The sequence below is a fragment of the Nannobrachium achirus genome (genome assembly GCF_963921795.1).
Source record: "Nannobrachium achirus genome assembly, chromosome: 4".
Classification (NCBI taxonomy): Eukaryota; Metazoa; Chordata; class Actinopteri; order Myctophiformes; family Myctophidae; genus Nannobrachium; species Nannobrachium achirus.
The window spans coordinates 60,669,365-60,689,364 of NC_137813.1; the positions used below are offsets into that span (position 1 = coordinate 60,669,365).

The 20,000-nt window shown below is 42.8% G+C and overlaps 4 protein-coding genes across 4 annotated transcripts; all 4 read left to right on the forward strand.

Annotated features, from left to right (window-relative positions):
• Window positions 1–2,464: 2,464 nt before the first annotated feature.
• On the forward strand, window positions 2,465–2,776 carry LOC308283961 (histone H4-like; the record flags this gene model as incomplete). Its single annotated transcript, XM_080724475.1, has 1 exon — window positions 2,465–2,776. The coding sequence occupies one exon, from the start codon at window positions 2,465–2,467 to the stop codon at window positions 2,774–2,776; it is 312 nt and encodes a 103-aa protein (XP_080580601.1).
• A 2,954-nt stretch (window positions 2,777–5,730) lies between these two features.
• Window positions 5,731–6,105, forward strand: LOC308283947 (histone H2B-like; the record flags this gene model as incomplete). The annotated part of the gene is made up of 1 exon (XM_080724461.1): window positions 5,731–6,105. One exon carries the CDS (start codon window positions 5,731–5,733, stop codon window positions 6,103–6,105), a length of 375 nt encoding a protein of 124 aa, XP_080580587.1.
• Window positions 6,106–11,235: 5,130 nt separating this feature from the next.
• LOC308283935 (histone H2A-like) lies at window positions 11,236–11,853 on the forward strand (the record flags this gene model as incomplete). Its single annotated transcript, XM_080724449.1, has 1 exon — window positions 11,236–11,853. The coding sequence occupies one exon, from the start codon at window positions 11,236–11,238 to the stop codon at window positions 11,617–11,619; it is 384 nt and encodes a 127-aa protein (XP_080580575.1). The 3' UTR covers window positions 11,620–11,853.
• A 545-nt stretch (window positions 11,854–12,398) lies between these two features.
• LOC308283930 (histone H3.2) lies at window positions 12,399–12,809 on the forward strand (the record flags this gene model as incomplete). The annotated part of the gene is made up of 1 exon (XM_080724444.1): window positions 12,399–12,809. The coding sequence occupies one exon, from the start codon at window positions 12,399–12,401 to the stop codon at window positions 12,807–12,809; it is 411 nt and encodes a 136-aa protein (XP_080580570.1).
• Between the last annotated feature and the right edge of the window lie 7,191 nt (window positions 12,810–20,000).

Here is a 20,000-nt window from a genome sequence, read left to right on the forward strand (position 1 = left end):
AATGCCCGTTGTATCTGTCTGTCTGTCTGTCTGTCTGTCTGGCACTCTATTATGCCCATATAGTGTTCCATGTCCAGGCCAGTCTGTGATGACATCTCCAAATGTGGGCACTGTAGTGTGTAACCCCCCCCCCCCCCCCCCCCCCCCACGCACGCGCGCACGCACACGCACGCACGCACGCACGCACGCACGCACGCACACACACACACACACACACACACACACACACACACACACACACATTTTGGTTAGAAATGTTGTCTCATGCTAGATACAGAATAGATATGCCTCATGCTAGATGCAGTATAGATACACCACAACATTCTTAGGCCTATACAGCATACAATTTGTGAAATTGAGCTTCGCAGCTATGCCAGGTCTGTTCATATGCTAATGGTCATGCGGTTTGCGATTCTGATAAGTATCTGTTTGATATTGTAGTCACTAGCCAGGTCCTTTCAATTGCAGTTCCATGTCATCACAGCATGAGGGCACTGTTTGTGTCAGTATCCGTACTGGGGCAGATAGTTGGTTTATGTAGCCTAAATCAGGGTTTCCCAAAGTGGGTCCCAAAGTGGGTGGGTGGGTGGTACCCTAAGGTGGCATGATGCCAGTCCGAACACTTTTTTAATATTTGGAATGCATCAATATCACTTCAGTTAAACCACCAATATGCTTCTAACAGACCTGATTTGCACTGTAGTTGAGTTATTTTTTCCATGTACCTCAACTCTCTTCACCAAAACAGCAGATCTACAAGCTCACAACGTGTCACAACCTGATGCGTTGTGAGCTTGTAGATAAGCTATTTCCCCACAGAATAGAGATGCTGGGGTCCATACCTGCCAACACAATACTGTTTTTGGAAGAAGTATCCTGTTATTTGACCATGTCTTCTGTTCCAGCATGTCCCCCAAAACGGAAGATTTTTTTGTAGCCACGGCCATTATACTGTAGTTCCTTGGCTATTTGATATGCAAATCGCCAGGGCCGTATTTGATTGTTCTTTTTGTTGAAAGGTGTGAGATCTAGCTCTCTCTCTTGCCATGCCCCCCCCCCCCCCCCCCCCACACACACACACACACACATACTTTCCCCTGGATTTGGTGTCAAACTCCCAAAATACACCAGAACACTGGAAATTACATCTACCATGTAGGCTACCGTCCCCCTTATCTCCTGTTTTCCGACGGTCTGAGGTTGACAGGTATGGCTGGGGTCAAAGTGGTTAAACGTCAAGTATAATGTTATTTTGGAAACAGATATTTCTGTCACTGTGATAGACTTTTAGGTGGAAAGATGTGAATATTTACATAGTAGCGTAATATAATATAAGATTAAAAAAAAATGTCATTTTGAGGGTCCTTGACATTATTTTGTAGAATCTGCACAGTGGTGAAAAAGAAAAATAGAATTTGAAATTAAATGAAAATAGCAGATCTACAAGCTCACAATGTGTCAAGATCAGGGTACTAAAGTATAATCTGATTTTTAGTAGGAATTGAATCTTAAAAAATCAAATGTCTTTATACTTTAGTACCCTGGCCGTGTCACATTATGCATTGTGAGCTTGTAGATTGGCTTTTTTCAAATGGCCAAACGATATATTGGGCTGAAGTGGATCGTGTTGTATGTTTAGTGATAACAATGAATCCAAATCTTCACATTAATAGTAGCAAGTTGAGCTCCACATTTTGGTGGCATAGCAGTGTCGAATTCGACCACATTTCGTGAATCGTGCCAAATCTGTATGATGCAACATAGGTCTATTAATATTCAACCAATTGAACACTGCAGATTTACCAAAACCCGTTTGAGTATTTTATTAGTGTTAGCATTGTATTATCCGTGAGATAAGTGTTAACATGCTTGAATTTACTCTACCTTCCCCCTTGTAAAACTAATGTATATTTAACATATTGACCTCACAACCATCATATAAAATGCACACAATAAAACAGACACGATAGATCATCTTGAAATTATTCCTTTTCACATGATTATCCCTTTTGGCATAGTTAGGCATATGTTCAAATATATGTGCATCTAAATTATGCATTTGTGTCAACATTCCGGACTAAATCAAAGCCTAATCGTCCCTGGCCAAGTAGGGACTACCTGCCTGGTGAATTAGAGGCAATACATACAGGTTTATAGATATGCCAATTATGTAGCCTATACATATAGTTGTCATATAGGCATGTAAAGGTTTTCAGCTACAGCCATGCTCAATGTGCGAATTAAATCCAGATTCCAGACCGTTGGTGGGAACAAAGAAGAAAGCAGAACAGAGGGCCTAACGGGGCTGTGTGAAGGAAAGGGGGAGGGGGTCTGCAGCTTGGGCTCCGCCCAGTGCAGAGCAGTCTGCCTGTCCTCCCTTACGTCCTCAGAACACGCATATAAAGACAGGGCTCTGAGTTTAGAATCCATTCAGTTTTGTAGCTACACTCACAACTACATCAAAATGTCAGGAAGAGGGAAGGGCGGAAAAGGACTCGGAAAAGGAGGCGCCAAGCGTCAACGCAAAGTGCTTCGTGATAACATCCAGGGAATCACCAAGCCCGCTATCCGCCGTCTGGCTCGCCGTGGCGGTGTGAAGCGTATCTCCGGTCTGATCTACGAGGAGACCCGCGGTGTCCTCAAGGTCTTCCTGGAGAATGTGATCCGTGATGCCGTCACCTACACCGAGCACGCCAAGAGAAAGACCGTGACCGCCATGGATGTCGTCTATGCTCTGAAGAGACAGGGACGCACTCTGTACGGCTTCGGAGGTTAATAATGCTGACTTGATCTACCAACAACCCAAAGGCTCTTTTAAGAGCCGCCCACATTTTCTATACGGAGTTGATTCCATGTAGGCCCTAGTATTTGGTAGTTTTGATTATTTTTGTTGTAGCCTAATGGCCGTTTTCAAAGACTGTATTAGTTATGGATTATATTAAGCCATGATTATGGATAGTGGTCAATGTATTAATGAACTTTATCGGGCACATCAGTACTGTCATATCTATCTATAAATGCGAGAAGTCTCTGCGTGCGTGTGTGTGTGTTTGTAATCCGCGTATCTCGAGAACCGTTCGTCCCACCGGCTTCAGATTCGGCATGCGCGTTCCCCGCCGCGGCACGGAGTGCAGTGCCGGGTCTCGACCCGACCCGACGCGCGGTTTTCCCAAACCGGCGCGAAACGTTCGGAATCTCCTTATGCGGGGTTGATTGTTGACATCAGGCTGTTTCTGAGGAAATCGGCGAAAGCTCTGACTCATTGTGACATCACTTCATAAAAGGCTCTGACATCACGTACGCCACATGAGTCAACAAAAAATATCTGTGAGTGTGTATGTATGTAGGTAATCCGCGTATCTCGAGAACCGTTCGTCCCACGGGCACGCGCGTTCTCCATAGACAGATATCTCCATATATGGGCATAAAATGGACCCAGAACTATAACTGCAGTGATCTCCATATATCCATATATGGGCATAAAATGGACGCAGATAGCCAGATATCTCCATATATGGACATAAATGGACAGAGGCAAACAGATGGTCAAAGATCTCCATATATGGGCATAAAATGGACGCAGACAGACAGATACAGATATCTCCATATATGGGCATAAATGGACACAGGCAAACAGATGTTCAAAACGGGTCCTATGACAACAGGTATAATGAGGTTTGCATTAAAGGGGGAACCGGCACTGTGTCTGCAACACAGTTGGAGGCACAGACAGATACTCCATATATGGGCATAAAATGGACGCAGATAGACAGATATCTCCATATATGGGCATAAAATGGACCCAGAACTATAACTGCATTGATCTCCATATATGGACATAAAATGGACGCCGACAGACAGACAGACAGACAGATACAGATATCTCCATATATGGGCATAAATGGACACAGGCAAACAGATGTTCAAAACGGGTCCTATGACAACAGGTATAATGAGGTTTGCATTAAAGGGGGAACCGGCACTGTGTCTGCAACACAGTTGGAGGCACAGACAGATACTCCATATATGGGCATAAAATGGACGCAGATAGACAGATATCTCCATATATGGGCATAAAATGGACCCAGAACTATAACTGCAGTGATCTCCATATATGGACATAAAATGGACGCCGACAGACAGACAGACAGACAGACAGATTGGAGGCACAGACAGATACTCCATATATGGGCATAAAATGGACGCAGATAGACAGATATCTCCATATATGGGCATAAAATGGACCCAGAACTATAACTGCAGTGATCTCCATATATGGACATAAAATGGACGCCGACAGACAGACAGACAGACAGATACAGATATCTCCATATATGGGCATAAATGGACACAGGCAAACAGATGTTCAAAACGGGTCCTATGACAACAGGTATAATGAGGTTTGCATTAAAGGGGGAACCGGCACTGTGTCTGCAACACAGTTGGAGGCACAGACAGATACTCCATATATGGGCATAAAATGGACGCAGATAGACAGATATCTCCATATATGGGCATAAAATGGACCCAGAACTATAACTGCAGTGATCTCCATATATGGACATAAAATGGACGCCGACAGACAGACAGACAGACAGACAGACAGATACAGATATCTCCATATATGGGCATAAATGGACACAGGCAAACAGATGTTCAAAACGGGTCCTATGACAACAGGTATAATGAGGTTTGCATTAAAGGGGGAACCGGCACTGTGTCTGCAACACAGTTGGAGGCACAGACAGATACTCCATATATGGGCATAAAATGGACGCAGATAGACAGATATCTCCATATATGCATGGGCATAAAATGGACCCAGAACTATAACTGCAGTGATCTCCATATATGGACATAAAATGGACGCCGACAGACAGACAGACAGATACAAATATCTCCATATATGGGCATAAATGGACACAGGCAGACAGATGGTCAAAACGGGTCCTATGACCAGGTAAAAAACAGGTATAATGGGGTTTGCATTAAAGGGCGGGGCATTCATTCCCTATTTACATTGTTCCGAGTTGGCCAGGTCGCCGACTAGACGCTGGGCCGCCCGAAGGGCGGCCCAGCTTCTAGTTGTAATAATGGGGGAGCGAAGGGGTAGTTCATAGTCAAGATCAAATAAGGATATGGAAACCATATTACCATTTTCTACATTGTTCTCTTTTGTAGGCCTACTAACCACTAGAATTGTGCATGGGACACAATGGCCCACTTGTTTCATATGAAATTACATACAGCTTTATTATTTCACAACACCTACCCAACCCAGCTAAAATGAACATGATCAAATGCAGTTTTTGATTACTTTCTGTGGTACAAACTGACTCAGATTTCTAAAAAAGTGTCTGGTTGAATTAATATTAGTCTGCAGTTAGTGGACTGTGTGTGTGTGTGTGTGTGTGTGTGTGTGTGTGTGTGTATGTGTGTGTGTGTGTGTGTGTGTGTGTGTGTGTGTGTGTGTGTGTGTGTGTGTTATAACTGGTTTTGATATTAATATACTTTGTCACTAGTCTATATTTTAGCGGGACAATTCAGGAGGGAAAACATTGTGCAGAAACAAAGACAGTAGCCTATACCTCCCTCTGAGAGTCACATAGGCAGTGGGCCAGCCAATCAAATGCTGGTATTCGCACCATGCATTTGCATGGACCTCCTTTAAATACTGGTGCAACGCCGGCTCTCAGTCACTTCTTTTCTTAACACCGTTTTGAGAGAACCATGCCTGAAGTTACAAAACCAGCGCCCAAGAAGGGCTCCAAGAAAGCCGTCAGCAAGACCGCCGCCAAGGGCGGCAAGAAGCGCAGAAAGTCCAGGAAGGAGAGCTACGCCATCTACGTGTACAAGGTATTGAAGCAGGTCCACCCTGACACCGGTATCTCTTCCAAGGCCATGGGCATCATGAACTCCTTTGTCAACGACATCTTTGAGCGCATCGCCGGTGAAGCCTCTCGTCTGGCTCACTACAACAAGCGCTCCACCATCTCATCCAGGGAGATTCAGACCGCCGTCCGCCTGCTGCTCCCCGGTGAGCTGGCCAAGCACGCCGTGTCTGAGGGTACCAAGGCTGTCACCAAGTACACCAGCTCCAAGTAAACTGTTCTGTCTGCTCTAAACACAACGGTCCTTTTAAGGACTACCCATCTTTTCAAGAAAAGAGTTTATCCGTGCATTTAATGACAACAGCTTGTTGTATCACGAATGACGGCAAATGCAGAGATGATTGAGACTTTAAATGCAGTATGGTTTATCAGCCTTTTAACTTGCTAAATGTAGGCTACCTCTATTTTGGATAACTTAATCTGTCCAGTGTTATAGCTTTATCTAACCGGATGCATTTCGTTCATATAGGCTAGTAGTACATAACTGAGATTGTCTTGCTCTGTGGTTGTCCTCTGTATTCACACTGACATGCACTTTGTTTTAATTGTTCGAAATGCTCATTCATTGATTAATTCACAATGCAACACACTTTGAAATGTAAAGGAAGCCAAACAGCCTTTTGATTGTTTACCTCAAATCACCATTTGTCACGGTTGTCACCACAATGTTAGAGTTGAATGAGTATGGTCATTTATAATTACCAGTAAGACTCCCTAATCGGGAGATAAGCGACCGTTGGTCGCTTATCTCCACAAATATCACAACCTCCACCTCTCACGTCATACGGGTAGCCATAGTTACACCTGGAATGTTGAATCTCCATATATGGAGATAACCTACGCATCACACAAAGTCTGACCTCACCAGCCCATACTTGGGCATGGACGACTTATATCTCCATATACGGAGATGGCCATATATGGAGATACGATGACATCACAGAGTCCACAGCTGATGATGTGGCGTGATGTCATACAATACACAAACAAGCCCTATATAAAGGGGCAATTCTCACCAGGGAAGAGAGCATTGCCTGGAATGTTGAATCTCCATATATGGAGATAACCTACGCATCACACAAAGTCTGACCTCACCAGCCCATACTTGGGCATGGACGACTTATATCTCCATATACGGAGATGGCCATATATGGAGATACGATGACATCACAGAGTCCACAGCTGATGATGTGGCGTGATGTCATACAATAAACAAACAAGCCCTATATACTGATGCGATACGATGACATCACAGAGTCCACAGCTGATGATGTGGCGTGATGTCATACAATAAACAAACAAGCCCTATATACTGATGCGGAGATATGAGCAGGGCAAAGGTGTGACGTGTGACGTGTGACCGACCGACGGACGGCCGGTGGAGGTTTTCATAGTAAACTGCTCCCTGACGGTCGCAATAAGCTACACAAACTTAAAGGGATATTCCACTTTCAAAAAAACTCTGCCTTGCATGGGTCTGCCTCCCCAGGCTCAGGGCCTCTCCACATTCACACCCATTGTAACTTCAAACTCCATTTTAACCACCAGTAAGACTCCCTAATCGGGAGATAAGCGACCGTTGGTCGCTTATCTCCACAAATAGGCCAAAAGTTTGTTTTACCAATTATTACACTCTATGTGAACATTTACATCAACAAATCCCAAGTACTATGCAGAACGACCCATTTCAAGTTTTTAATGTACAACAATATTTAGAAAATAGGTCTACAAGCTGACAGTCCTCGTCCCTTATATTCCCATAGGTTATATGGAGATCTCAGTGTTTGTCAGTCCTTGTTCATTTATGCCCATATATGGACATCTCTATATCTACTGTAACAGTCCTTGTCCCTTTATGCCCATATATGGAGATCTCTTAACTGTAAGTCCTTGTCCCTTTTATGCCCATATATGGATATTCCTGATGTCATCAGTATATGAACATATATGGGCTTTCTGATATGCCCATATATGGAGATCTCTTAACTGTAAGCCCTTGTCCCTTTTATGCCCATATATGGATATCCCTGATGTCATCCGTATATGCCCATATATGGGCTTTCTAATATGCCCATATATGGAGATCTCTGTATCTCCATATATGGGTATAAAAGGATACTTCAGGTCTGACATCAGGTTTGTTTATATTGGGTTGCTAGGTTTGACATCACAAACTCTATGGGCCATCTGACCTAGAAATCTATATTTGGGCATAGATGACTCATCGTGACCTCATCACACGTCGACCTCCACGACCGCACGTGTGACGTGCGGTCGACCGCACGTGTGACCGACGGACGGCCGGTGGAGGTTTTCATACTAAACTGCGACCTTACGGTCGCAATTATTGACAGTCAACAAGTATGAGCATGATAGTAGCCTCTGATCTAACCTAAATAGTTTTCCTCTTTAGCTTGCAGAGAGGTCAAATCCATAATCACTGATCATGGTGTTTTTTATAACATTTTCTATTTCGTGTAGACCTACATGACACCCAAACTGATAAGCCTTAAAAGGAGGGGGAGAAAAACAAACGCGCGCACACACACACACACACACACACACACACACACACACACACACACACACACACACACACACACACACACACACACACAATGTTACAAAGTAGATCCGCTATGTTTGAATAGTACAAGTATAAAGGTGATTAAAATAATAGTCTACTATATTAACTTATTTTGATGGGGAGTGGTTCCCACACAGACGTCTCTTGACCACTTTGTGCAGTGTGAAACTCAGCCTAGAAGGCATTTTAAACAATGTTGACAAATTAGTTTTACTACATCCACAAACAACACTGCCATCGTAGTCCCTTACATATAATATAACATGCACACACATCATACAATTTGAGTATAAGCGTGGCACATGTACTATTTGTAAATTGTGTCTTGTTTGACATACCATATGCATGTAGTTGTAAATGGTACCATTGAAAAAACAAAATATATAAAAAATAAGATTGCTCTCAATTGACCATTTTTGAATAATTGCAAGTGTGAAATGATCTGAAAAAAGTCAGGTTTCATACAATTAATAAAAACTAAAAACAAGAGCTTATTGAATGACCACAGTGTCCTCTCATAGGCTAAGTTATCATGCCACTGGCCGGTTGTGTTTGCAGACACTGGACAATGTTGACTTTATGACAAAACACTTTGACACAGATGACTTGTTTTACTTGTATTACATTGCCAGACATGTCCCCTTGCTTTGCAGTTAATATTTGTCAGGGTCATTTATGTTTGACACTATTTTAAAATAAAAATGACAGAGGAAAGTTGGTCAGCAACTCTCCATGTAGTGAGGTCTAAACGTCCCAAAACAAAACTCAGGGGTCCCTAGGGCTCTACATGATTTGATTATGAAGTGAAACTACTCTGCTATCTGATCCACGTGTTGTTTCATCTTAAATAAAATTGTTTGCCTGTGTTTTATTTGCTTTTAGTTGGGGAGAAAACACAACTGTGTCAGTATTCTGCAGCACACAGAGCAATGACCCAGTGGGTTGAGTCTACATGGTTCTCACACATCCTTTAAGTTCCTCCCCCTGCTCTACATTCTCTATCAGTCTCAGTCAAACTTTAGCTCAGTGCTCTTGAAACTCCAACCAGAAGAGAATTATGGCAGAAGTCGCCCCAGCTCCAGCCGCCGCCCCGGCCAAAGCAGTCAAGAAGAAGGCAGCACCCCGACCCAAGAAGACCGGTCCCAGCGTCGCTGAGCTGGTCGTCAAGGCCGTGTCCGCCTCCAAGGAGCGGAGCGGTGTGTCTCTGGCTGCGGTCAAGAAATCTCTGGCCGGCGGCGGCTACGATGTGGAGAAGAACAAGGCTCGCGTCAAGATCGCTATCAAGAGCCTGGTTGCTAAAGGCACCCTGGTTCAGCTCAAAGGCACCGGCGCGTCTGGCTCTTTCAAGATGAACAAGAAGGCAGAAGTCGTGAAGGCAAAGAAGCCTGCTGCTAAGAAAGCCGTCAAAGCAAAGAAGCCTGCTGCTGCTAAGAAGCCTGCAGCGGCTAAGAAGCCCAAGAAGGCGGCAGCAAAGAAGCCAGCAGCCGCCAAGAAATCACCGAAGAAGGCCAAGAAGCCCGCCGCAAAGAAAGTAGCTGCTAAAAGCCCGAAGAAGGCTACCAAGAGCCCCAAGAAAGTTGCAAAGAAGCCCGCAGCAGCCAAGAAATCTCCAGCAAAGAAGGTTGCCAAACCCAAAGCGGCAAAGAAGGCGGCACCCAAAAAGAAGTAAAATGTCAGTTCCATGTACATTTACACCCACGAAGGCTCTTTTAAGAGCGAACCACATTGTTTTATAAGAGTAGCCTCACTCATGCTTATATACCACATGTGAGTAGCCTACTGATTAAATACTTAAACATTTCCGTTATAATCCAGCCACTTTGATCCAACCACATAGTCCCTTCTTTTTCCTCACATGCTTTAAACTGTAGTCTAACAATGTTATTTATTGCCCTGGCGTTGTGGGTCAACTTCAAAATGACATGAATAGTACCATTACACGAACCCTAATCCTCATATAGGCATTTGATATACAGATACATCATACGATGTAGATAAGGAGTTGATAAAAAGGGGCGCTGACCAAAAGCGAACAAGGTGGAGGGGTGTGTGTGTGTGTGTGTGTGTGCGCTGCTGCTCTAGCCTAGTAAACTGACTCCTCCCATCTTCAGTTCGAATCCTGCTCGCATTCGAATGAAGGCAGGAAGGGAGACTGGTTTACGAGGCTACTGCTGCTCTGCCTGTCCTCCCTTACGTCCTCAGAAAGCACAAAAAGATTTGAGCCTGAGTTAGGAGACAGGAATATCAGCAACACAGTAAACAGTACATAATATGTTATATAAATATCATTCCCAGTTTCCCACCATGTTATAGATAGATAGATTGTATGAATAAACAGATCTACTTGACTATTGAAATGGTTTGATGGAATTAGCAAATAGGGTATTGGGTATTCTTTGTTAAAACTATTTAAATCTCCATGACTTTGTAGCACTAAATCATTGTTAGTCTTTTATTTGCGTCACCATTTACTGTGTCGTCTCTGACTGAGGCGCCGTCAATCTCTGGTTGGACAGGAACCTCCTTCTCTGAGGAGGAGCCACACTTCACCGTTACAGATGTTTCTGATTTGTGGGGAGCACTATACGTCACTGTTACGACTTTTCTGATTGGAGGGGAGCTCTCAGAGTCCTTCTCTCCAATAGACGACTCTGAAAACTCAACTCCGCCCACTTGAAAATGTTATAAATGGTGCTGTATTACGCTTCTTCTCCAGCACATTTCTTCTACGCTCATCTGAAGAACCAAACTACAAAAATGTCAGGGAGAGGTAAGACCGGCGGAAAGGCCAGGGCGAAGGCCAAGACCCGCTCATCCCGTGCCGGGCTCCAGTTCCCCGTGGGTCGTGTCCACAGGCTGCTGCGGAAAGGCAACTATGCTCAGCGTGTCGGTGCAGGCGCCCCCGTCTATCTGGCGGCAGTGCTCGAGTACCTGACCGCTGAGATCCTGGAGTTGGCTGGAAACGCGGCCAGGGACAACAAGAAGTCTCGTATCATTCCCCGCCATCTGCAGCTGGCCGTCCGCAACGACGAGGAGCTTAACAAGCTGCTGGGTGGAGTGACCATCGCTCAGGGCGGTGTACTGCCCAACATCCAGGCTGTTCTGCTGCCCAAGAAGACCGAGAAAGCTGCCAAGAAATAAACTTGCTTCATTCGATTGACAAACCCCACAAAGGCTCTTTTAAGAGCCACCCACTAATTCAATTTAAAGATGAATTCTACTGCATTCTATAATATTTCTTTATAAACTGACTCATAAGTAGCCTATTTGGTAGTAGTTTGTAGGCTATTATATTCTAGGGTTTGACTCTTGTCTATAAATTGATTTTTTTTCCCCTGATCACAATTATAATAAGCCATTTCTTATACCGAAATATACAAGTAGATGTATAATACATTATAAATGTATTACACATGTTTACTGTACACATGTTTACTGTGGTCGCAATGATTTGTAGGCTATTGTTCCATGTCAAATAAATTGATATTAAATTGGTAATAAATTGGTGTCCATATTTGGCAGTTTTTCACAAACAAATTAATATAATCTAGAAATATCAATTAGATCAGTAAATGGTTTAAAATGAAGATATGCTTATTCATATATAACAGAACGCGATTATATACATGTGTCAAGTGTTATTTTGTCACTTGAATAGAAATGTTTATATTTCTTTAACCCATGTCATACAACATACACAGTCAGCATTTTCAGTTTGCTAGAAACTAATATTCCATAGTATTATCTATTGTATGAAGTGTCTAAGTGTTCCCCTCCAATCGGTAGCAGTGACTTATGGTACCGCCCCAAAGAAGGAGTCTACTGACCAATCAGAGAATGGCGGCGTCTCCGAGGTGCAGATAAAATGCAGCAGCCTGCGTTGTTTTTTCATTCTAAACTCAACTCAGACAGAAAAAGGCATGGCAAGAACCAAGCAGACAGCTCGTAAATCCACCGGCGGCAAGGCGCCCAGGAAGCAGCTCGCCACCAAGGCGGCTCGTAAGAGCGCGCCGGCAACCGGTGGAGTGAAGAAGCCTCACCGTTACCGCCCTGGTACAGTGGCTCTGAGGGAGATCCGTCGCTACCAGAAATCCACCGAGCTGTTGATCCGCAAGCTGCCCTTCCAGCGCCTGGTGAGGGAGATCGCCCAGGACTTCAAGACCGACCTGCGCTTCCAGAGCTCCGCCGTCATGGCTCTGCAGGAGTCGGCCGAGGCTTATCTGGTCGGTCTGTTCGAGGACACCAACCTGTGCGCCATCCACGCCAAGAGGGTGACCATCATGCCCAAAGACATCCAGCTGGCCCGTCGTATCCGTGGAGAACGTGCTTAAATCTTTATCACTGTCCAAACCCCAAAACGGCTCTTTTAAGAGCCACCCACTTAAATAATTTAAAGAGCGATTTTCTACTACGTGATAAGATTTAGATTATTCATTTTCACGGTAAGGCTACATCAAATTGCATATAGAAACTATGCGCGTGCATAGACCGGTAGCCTACACCAACTTGTCTGTATACTGCTTCTAAAAAGGCATGGAGTGCTGCACTGAAGTGTGAAATGAGATTGAACAGTGATTGTGCTTTTTTTTGTAGTTGTAAGGCAAATGAGATCTGTTCACGTGGTTAACATGCATAGGACATAAAAATTACTAGACAATATATTTCAAAATGCTAATGCCACTGGTTGTGTGGTGGAAATACTTGTTTCCAGAGTGAAAAGCATGTGAATGGGCGCCCACACAGGGAGGTCTGCATGTCCTCATCCTCAGAACAGAACACACATAATATATAATGTATTTTTAGTACACTTGTATTTAGGTGGACCAGTAGGACGCCAATTTGTAATTCAACAAGGCCAACAGCCATATTAAAACATAGGAACAATGGGACTGTATATCCTGTGTGCCTGTGCGCGTGTGTGCGTGTGTGTGTGTGTGTGTGTGAGAGACTGTTTGTGAAACTGTTTGTGACTGTGACTGTTGGGCACTAGTAATTCAGTCCCACTTTTCTCCCCATGTGATAGTGTGACACCCTGGGCCCTGACCTTGCGTAATTACTAAATACCAACAGTATGGACACATCTCAAGTTACATGATTAACTCAACATACAAAGATACGCAATGTTATTAAAGGTCTATGAATGCAAACACACTTTTCAAAGTAGACAAAGTAACATGTTCCAGATGTAATAGATTTACATGCACATTAACACGTTAGGACTTCATTCCCCCCAGTCATTAGCTTTAATCATTTTACACAATTGAATTATATTTTGAACGGTTTGGTGATCCATTAAACTACTTCCATTGACTATTACATAATACAAACATTGAAATATGTAATAATTACTAGTTGTATAAGCCATTGCACTGGTTTTGTTTGTTGTATTGTTGCTATTATTTTCATTATTATAGTATTTTCATTATTATATTTGTGATATTCAGTATTATTTGGTATTATTATTTGTATTAGTTTGATAGGTAATGTACAAGTTTGTACACCAAGGGCAGGCCTAATAGGCTCTATGCATATACGCCATTTTGTTCTACTTCCGGGTGTCTTTTGACTTCCTTCACAGGTGTTACTGATGATACTAATGAAGGCTCTGTTTGATTTATTGTACAGTGGTTCTTTAATTTCACCCCCATAACTATGTACAAATGGAGTCAACAAATTTGTACAGAGTTACACACCTGTATGGGGACATTTGGAACCCACTCAAGGACACTTTGAGACCCACTGGTGTAGCAGAGTGTTTCCAGTGAGCCAACATGCACAATAGCAGCACGCTGATTCTGTTTGACCAGAATGGAACAGAACCTTCATTAGTATCATCGGTAACACCTGTGAAGGAAGTCGAAAGACACCCGGAAGTAGAACAAAATGGCGTATATGCATATAGCCTATTGATTGACTGGTAGGGCATAAGTAGGCCTGGGTGATGAGGGGAGGACATGCACCTGGGTGGACAAGTGTTTTTGCAGAACAGAGCTACCAGAGACAGAGCACAATGTCAATAGGAGAAGCTGTTGTTTGTACATATGCACTCTGTGGAGCAAGATAAGTAAAATATGCAAGCTAAATATGAAGCTGTGGACATTGCTTTCTAACTAAACTAAACTAAAGGTCTAGGTGCATCAGTGGGTTTGGAGGAGGTTTGTTTGGAGCCAACAAAACCGCACTTTCACTAGTAGTAGAAATATGATACGTCTAATGTTATTGTAAGATCATGCAGAACTAGTTGAAAGGGTGAAGTTGAATTATTTACGAGATAGGCTACAGCATAGTAGATAGAGATACAGACCACCCTGAAATGATGCCAAGGATACCAAGTTCAACCAATCTTAAGACAGTCAAGTGGAATTGGAAGTGATGAGACAAATACATGCGATTCTACATTTACCCACTAGGTGGGAGCATTTCATAACGTAGCACTGGGTGCCCCACTGCCTAGCCATAGCTGTCCTGATCATTTTGATACATGACCTGCAGGCTGAAGTTAATCCAGAGGCGTCAATTGGGTATGGCAAGCTATGGCAGCTGCCATACCTTGGCTACAGGGGGAAACAATAACATGTACTGTAATCGTGCCTGTTGCTAAGGTATGGCAACATGACTGGTGTCGCGTGCGTGCAAGACACCAGTCATGTTGCCATACCTTAGCTTTTTCTGAACTGACGCCACTGAGTTGAGCTCCTGTGAGAACTATGAATTTCCCCATCTGGGATCAATAAAGTCTATCGTATCGTATCGTTAATCACGTGTGTATGGGAGCTGGGAGGGAGCAGGTTAGTAAAACAGGACCCATGCAGGACTCTGTAGGAGAGGATTGAAGGACTGGTAGAGTGGATAACTTATTTGTGATGGACTGTACAGACACGTTATAGTGATGCTGAGTTGTTGAAAGAGAAGTGGCTCAAATACATCATTTTACCAAACAACACTACTGGACAGGCAACAGCTGTAAGGTGGAATCACTATATAACTTCAACCACTTTTAATTTTTTTTTTTTTTTTTTTTTTAATTTTAGCCTATTTTTAAATTCATACAGTGGTGATGTGATAAAGTGGTGTTGTGAGCTTGTAATAACACCTTTATGTTGAACATTTGAAGGGCGATCCGCAGCAAAAGTAGTTTATATAGCATCACAATCATTTTAGCCTTTATTTTTATTTTCCTTGTATATGTCGGCTTCTCAAAAATGAAGATCTACAAGCTCACACTTGCACAACTGCTATTTGTGCGATACTTTGAAAACAAGAAATCAAATTATTAAAAGGTAAATCTACTCTTCTGGGGGTCTCTATGGTCTGTCTGTCAGTCAGTCAGACAGACAGACACACCAGTCAAGGGATATAGAAGACTACAATGAACAAAAGATCTACTTTTGGAAAGACGGATATCGAAAAGGAGGTGGAGAGAAACCACGACCAAAACGCGGAAAGCGAAGACAACAACCGAGACAAAAGAATGGTTGGACCTCCGCGTCATCATTGGAATCGGGTGGTGGGAGCCAGTCAGACACAGCGCCTCTCCATTTTTTAGGGAATCCCGGAGAAGGGCTTCCCCAAATGAAAGTGCAGCAACCGCATCATCAGCAGTGGCGCAGCTACCAGCCAACAGCGCCTCAGCGTGGCCGCGGCGGAAATGCAGGAGGGGACAAAAGAAGAAATACACGCTCCCCACACCGCATGCACCGGAGCCAGAAGCAGTACTAAACCTTTCGGACAGGTCAGTGACTGAGACGGAATTATCTGCATTAAGAAGAGGCCTCAGCTTCGTTCCCACTACTTATTGTAACGACTTCCAAGTGATGGTTGATTTTCAAAAATTCTTTCGAACACTAAGACTTAAAGAATTTTATCTACCTAGAACAGATGTGCTAACGCAGGTTGTGGCAGAGCCTGTCACTACTAAAGTGGATATGGATACTGAGGAAAATAAACCCAGTACTCCATTTAGACCCAAGTCAGTATTTATTCCATTTAAGGGCAGAAATGCATCATTGGATACTTACTGTCGTATGGTGGATACACACCGGGCTTTGAAAAATAAAAAATAAAAAATAAAAAAAAATAAAAAAGAATATAAAACTATGAACAATATGCCCAAAGCAGAGAGAGAAGCATTACGCGCTCTTAAAGCGGACTCCACTATTGTGATACGCTCTGCAGATAAGGGGGGCTCGATTGTTATTCAGAATACATTAGATTATGTAAAGGAATGCATGAGACAATTGAATGATGAAAACTCATATCAAAGACTGTCTAAAGATCCCACCATGGAATACAAAGCTAGAATCCACGACAAACTCGACACACTTTTAGAACAAGGTGTGATAACGAAAAAAGAATGTGGGTTTATGAAAGTGGAAAATCCCTGCATCCCTATATTTTACACTCTACCAAAAATACACAAGTGTCTGAATAATCCAAAGGGCCGCCCCATTGTATCTGGTATTGGTTCATTGACTGAAAAGATATCCACGTTTGTGGATTATTTTCTAAAGCCGTGCGCTATGGAACTGCCGTCCTTTACACGCGATTCCATAGACTTTATAAATACCATTAAAAACGTGGAGATTGAAGAGAATGCTCTATTGGCGACTTTAGATGTGGAAAGTTTATACACAAATATTCCCCATGAAGCGGGCCTGGACGCAATGGAGCATTTTCTCCAACAGCGTCATTTAGACGCAACTCCAAGTGCTACACATATCAGAGACTTGGCATCCCTGGTCTTATACCATAATTTCTTTATGTTTCAGGACAAATACTACCTCCAATCTCGGGGGGTTGCAATGGGCAGCCCCATGGCCCCGGGATTAGCAAACCTTTTCATGGGATGGTTTGAAAAGGAGTGGATCTACAATCCAGAAAAGAACCCCTTCTTCAAAAAGATAAAAATATGGCGGAGATTTTTGGATGATATATTTCTCATATTTTATGGTACAATTGAGGAAATGAATGCTTTTCATGTTTTCTTGAATGAAGCTAGTGAATTAAAATTCACCTTAAATATGAGTACTGACAAAATTGAATTTCTGGATATTACTGTCATAAGAGAAGGTAATTCACTGACGACAGACTTATATCGAAAACCAACAGACAGAAATACCCTACTAAGACGAGACAGTTACCACCCAACACCACTTTAGAAAAGCTTACCTATTAGCCAGTTTAATAGAATTAAGCGTATATGTGGCTCAACAGAAAGGTATGAAAAACAAAAACAGGATATGAAAGTACGTTTTCAAAATAGGGGATACCCTGAAGAGTGGATTGATAAGGCATCAGAACGGTTTGATAATATATCCCAGGAGGAATGCCTACAACCTAAAGTGAAACCCATTAAGGAAAAAGTACCACAGTGTTTTATAACATACTCACCGTTGGGTGATGTGTTTAATAACATAATTAAAAAACACTGGCATATTGTGACAACTGACCCTGTTTTAAAAGATGCCTTTAAAGCCCCACCACAGGTGGTCTATAAACGACCTCCTAACATTAGGTCCCTAGTGGTGAGATCAGACCTAGCACCCATTAAACCCAGAACTTTCCTGGATGATATCCCGAATGGCAATTATAAATGTGGTAGTTGCACACAATGCAATTTTACTTACAAATGTACTTCCTTTAATCATCCGTCAACAGGAAAGAAATATGACATTAAAGGTATTATTTCATGTAAAACAACACATGTGGTGTACATGTTAAAATGTCCATGTTCATTAGCATATGTGGGAATGACGACAAGAGCGCTTAAAACGCGCATTACTGAACACCGAAGTGACATTAGGACTCAGAACATACGTAGTCCAGTGGCTATGCACTTTATGCAAGCTGGCCACAATGTATCAGCCTTAAGGTATATTGGATTGGAGAAAGTAGAAAAACCTCGCAGGGGAGGAGACTGGGAGTCTCTCCTACTAAAAAGGGAGACATTCTGGATATATGAACTTAGAACATTAAAACCTTTTGGTATGAACTTGGATTTGGATATTAGACCATTTCTGTAATAATTTTGTACCTGACTGACATGCTTATCTAGATCCTATATTGTATTGTATGTATTTTGCTTATTTTTTGTGATATGTAATGTGTGATATTTTAACCTATATTGTTCAGAGGTATGGCCCTTTAACTGATAATCATTATTGTATGGAGTGGATTTCGATTGGGTAATGAACTGATTGAGTGAGGACACCCACTGATGTGGACCTATAAAATGGTCCAAAGGCCAGATCATTGTAACTTGAACTTGAGAAAGCCCTGTTGGGCGAAACGTTGTTTGGTTATTATCAAAGAAAAGACGGGTGAGCATTTTAACGTGTGCGGACATTGCCTCTTTTTGTTCATTATAGTTTACTTTTGGATCCGGCACCGTAAAAACGTCTGGGGATGTGCATATCCTTCACCTTCTGTCTGTCAGTCTGCCCATCATGTCACACTTTTCCCCTAGTCATATCTCTGCCACTGTTACAGAAAAATGTTTTGCACACACACACACACACACACACACACACACACACACACACACACACACACACACACACACACACACACACACACACTCCTTGGCTGCAAAACCACACCATCCACCCCTCATTTCTCACATGCCCCTCTTCTAGCGCCAACATGAGGCCGATTTTTGGACACTGCACCTACAGATTTTGGCCTAAAATCACGCAAATCGGTACACAGTATGTCTACACTCATGTCATCAACATGGATCTGTCCCATTTAGCGCCACCATCAGGCAGATTTTTGGACACTGCTCCCTACACCCAGGAACCAATGGCCCTTACAGGCCTATTTGTGTATACATGTGACCTGATGGTCGCTTATCTCCCGATTAGGGAGTCTTACTGGTACTGGTTTCATTCACACTGTTAGGATCATGTCTGACCTGAAGAAAATTCAGTATTATGTCGGGTGAAAACCTCATACGTCCAAAACTGGTAGATAGACCAGACTGACCACAGGACCCAGTTAACAAAATAATGCCCTTGCTCCATTACAGGTGACCTTTCCATACAGCTTTGCTTCAAAAATAGGCGAACTATCACTTTAATAAGTAGGTAACGCTTTACAATTACTACAAACTATTAAGCATTAGTTATTCGTAAGACACTATTACTGCATTAATATGCATTAGTAAACACAGATATAAATGTTTAAAAAATACACAATTTAGCATTAGTAAATAATTACTTATTCATGAATGCATCATTTGCATAGCATTATGCATACATTAAGCATTAGTAACCAATAACCATAGTTATAAACGTGCTTACCCATCTATAAGGTACATTGGACGATTAATGAATCCAGCCAAGCTCCCTCCTCCTGCAGTGAGAACAGATTCCAGCAAGGTGTTTGGTAGGAGAAATGAGTCCAGTCTGGAACATTGGTTCTCTTATACAGGGTGAACTTGCTGATGTAGGGAAAGCCGATTCCTGTAGGCCTACAGTATTTCCAGTAGTGGGGAGTGGGGAGCTGGAGAGGGAGACGTACTG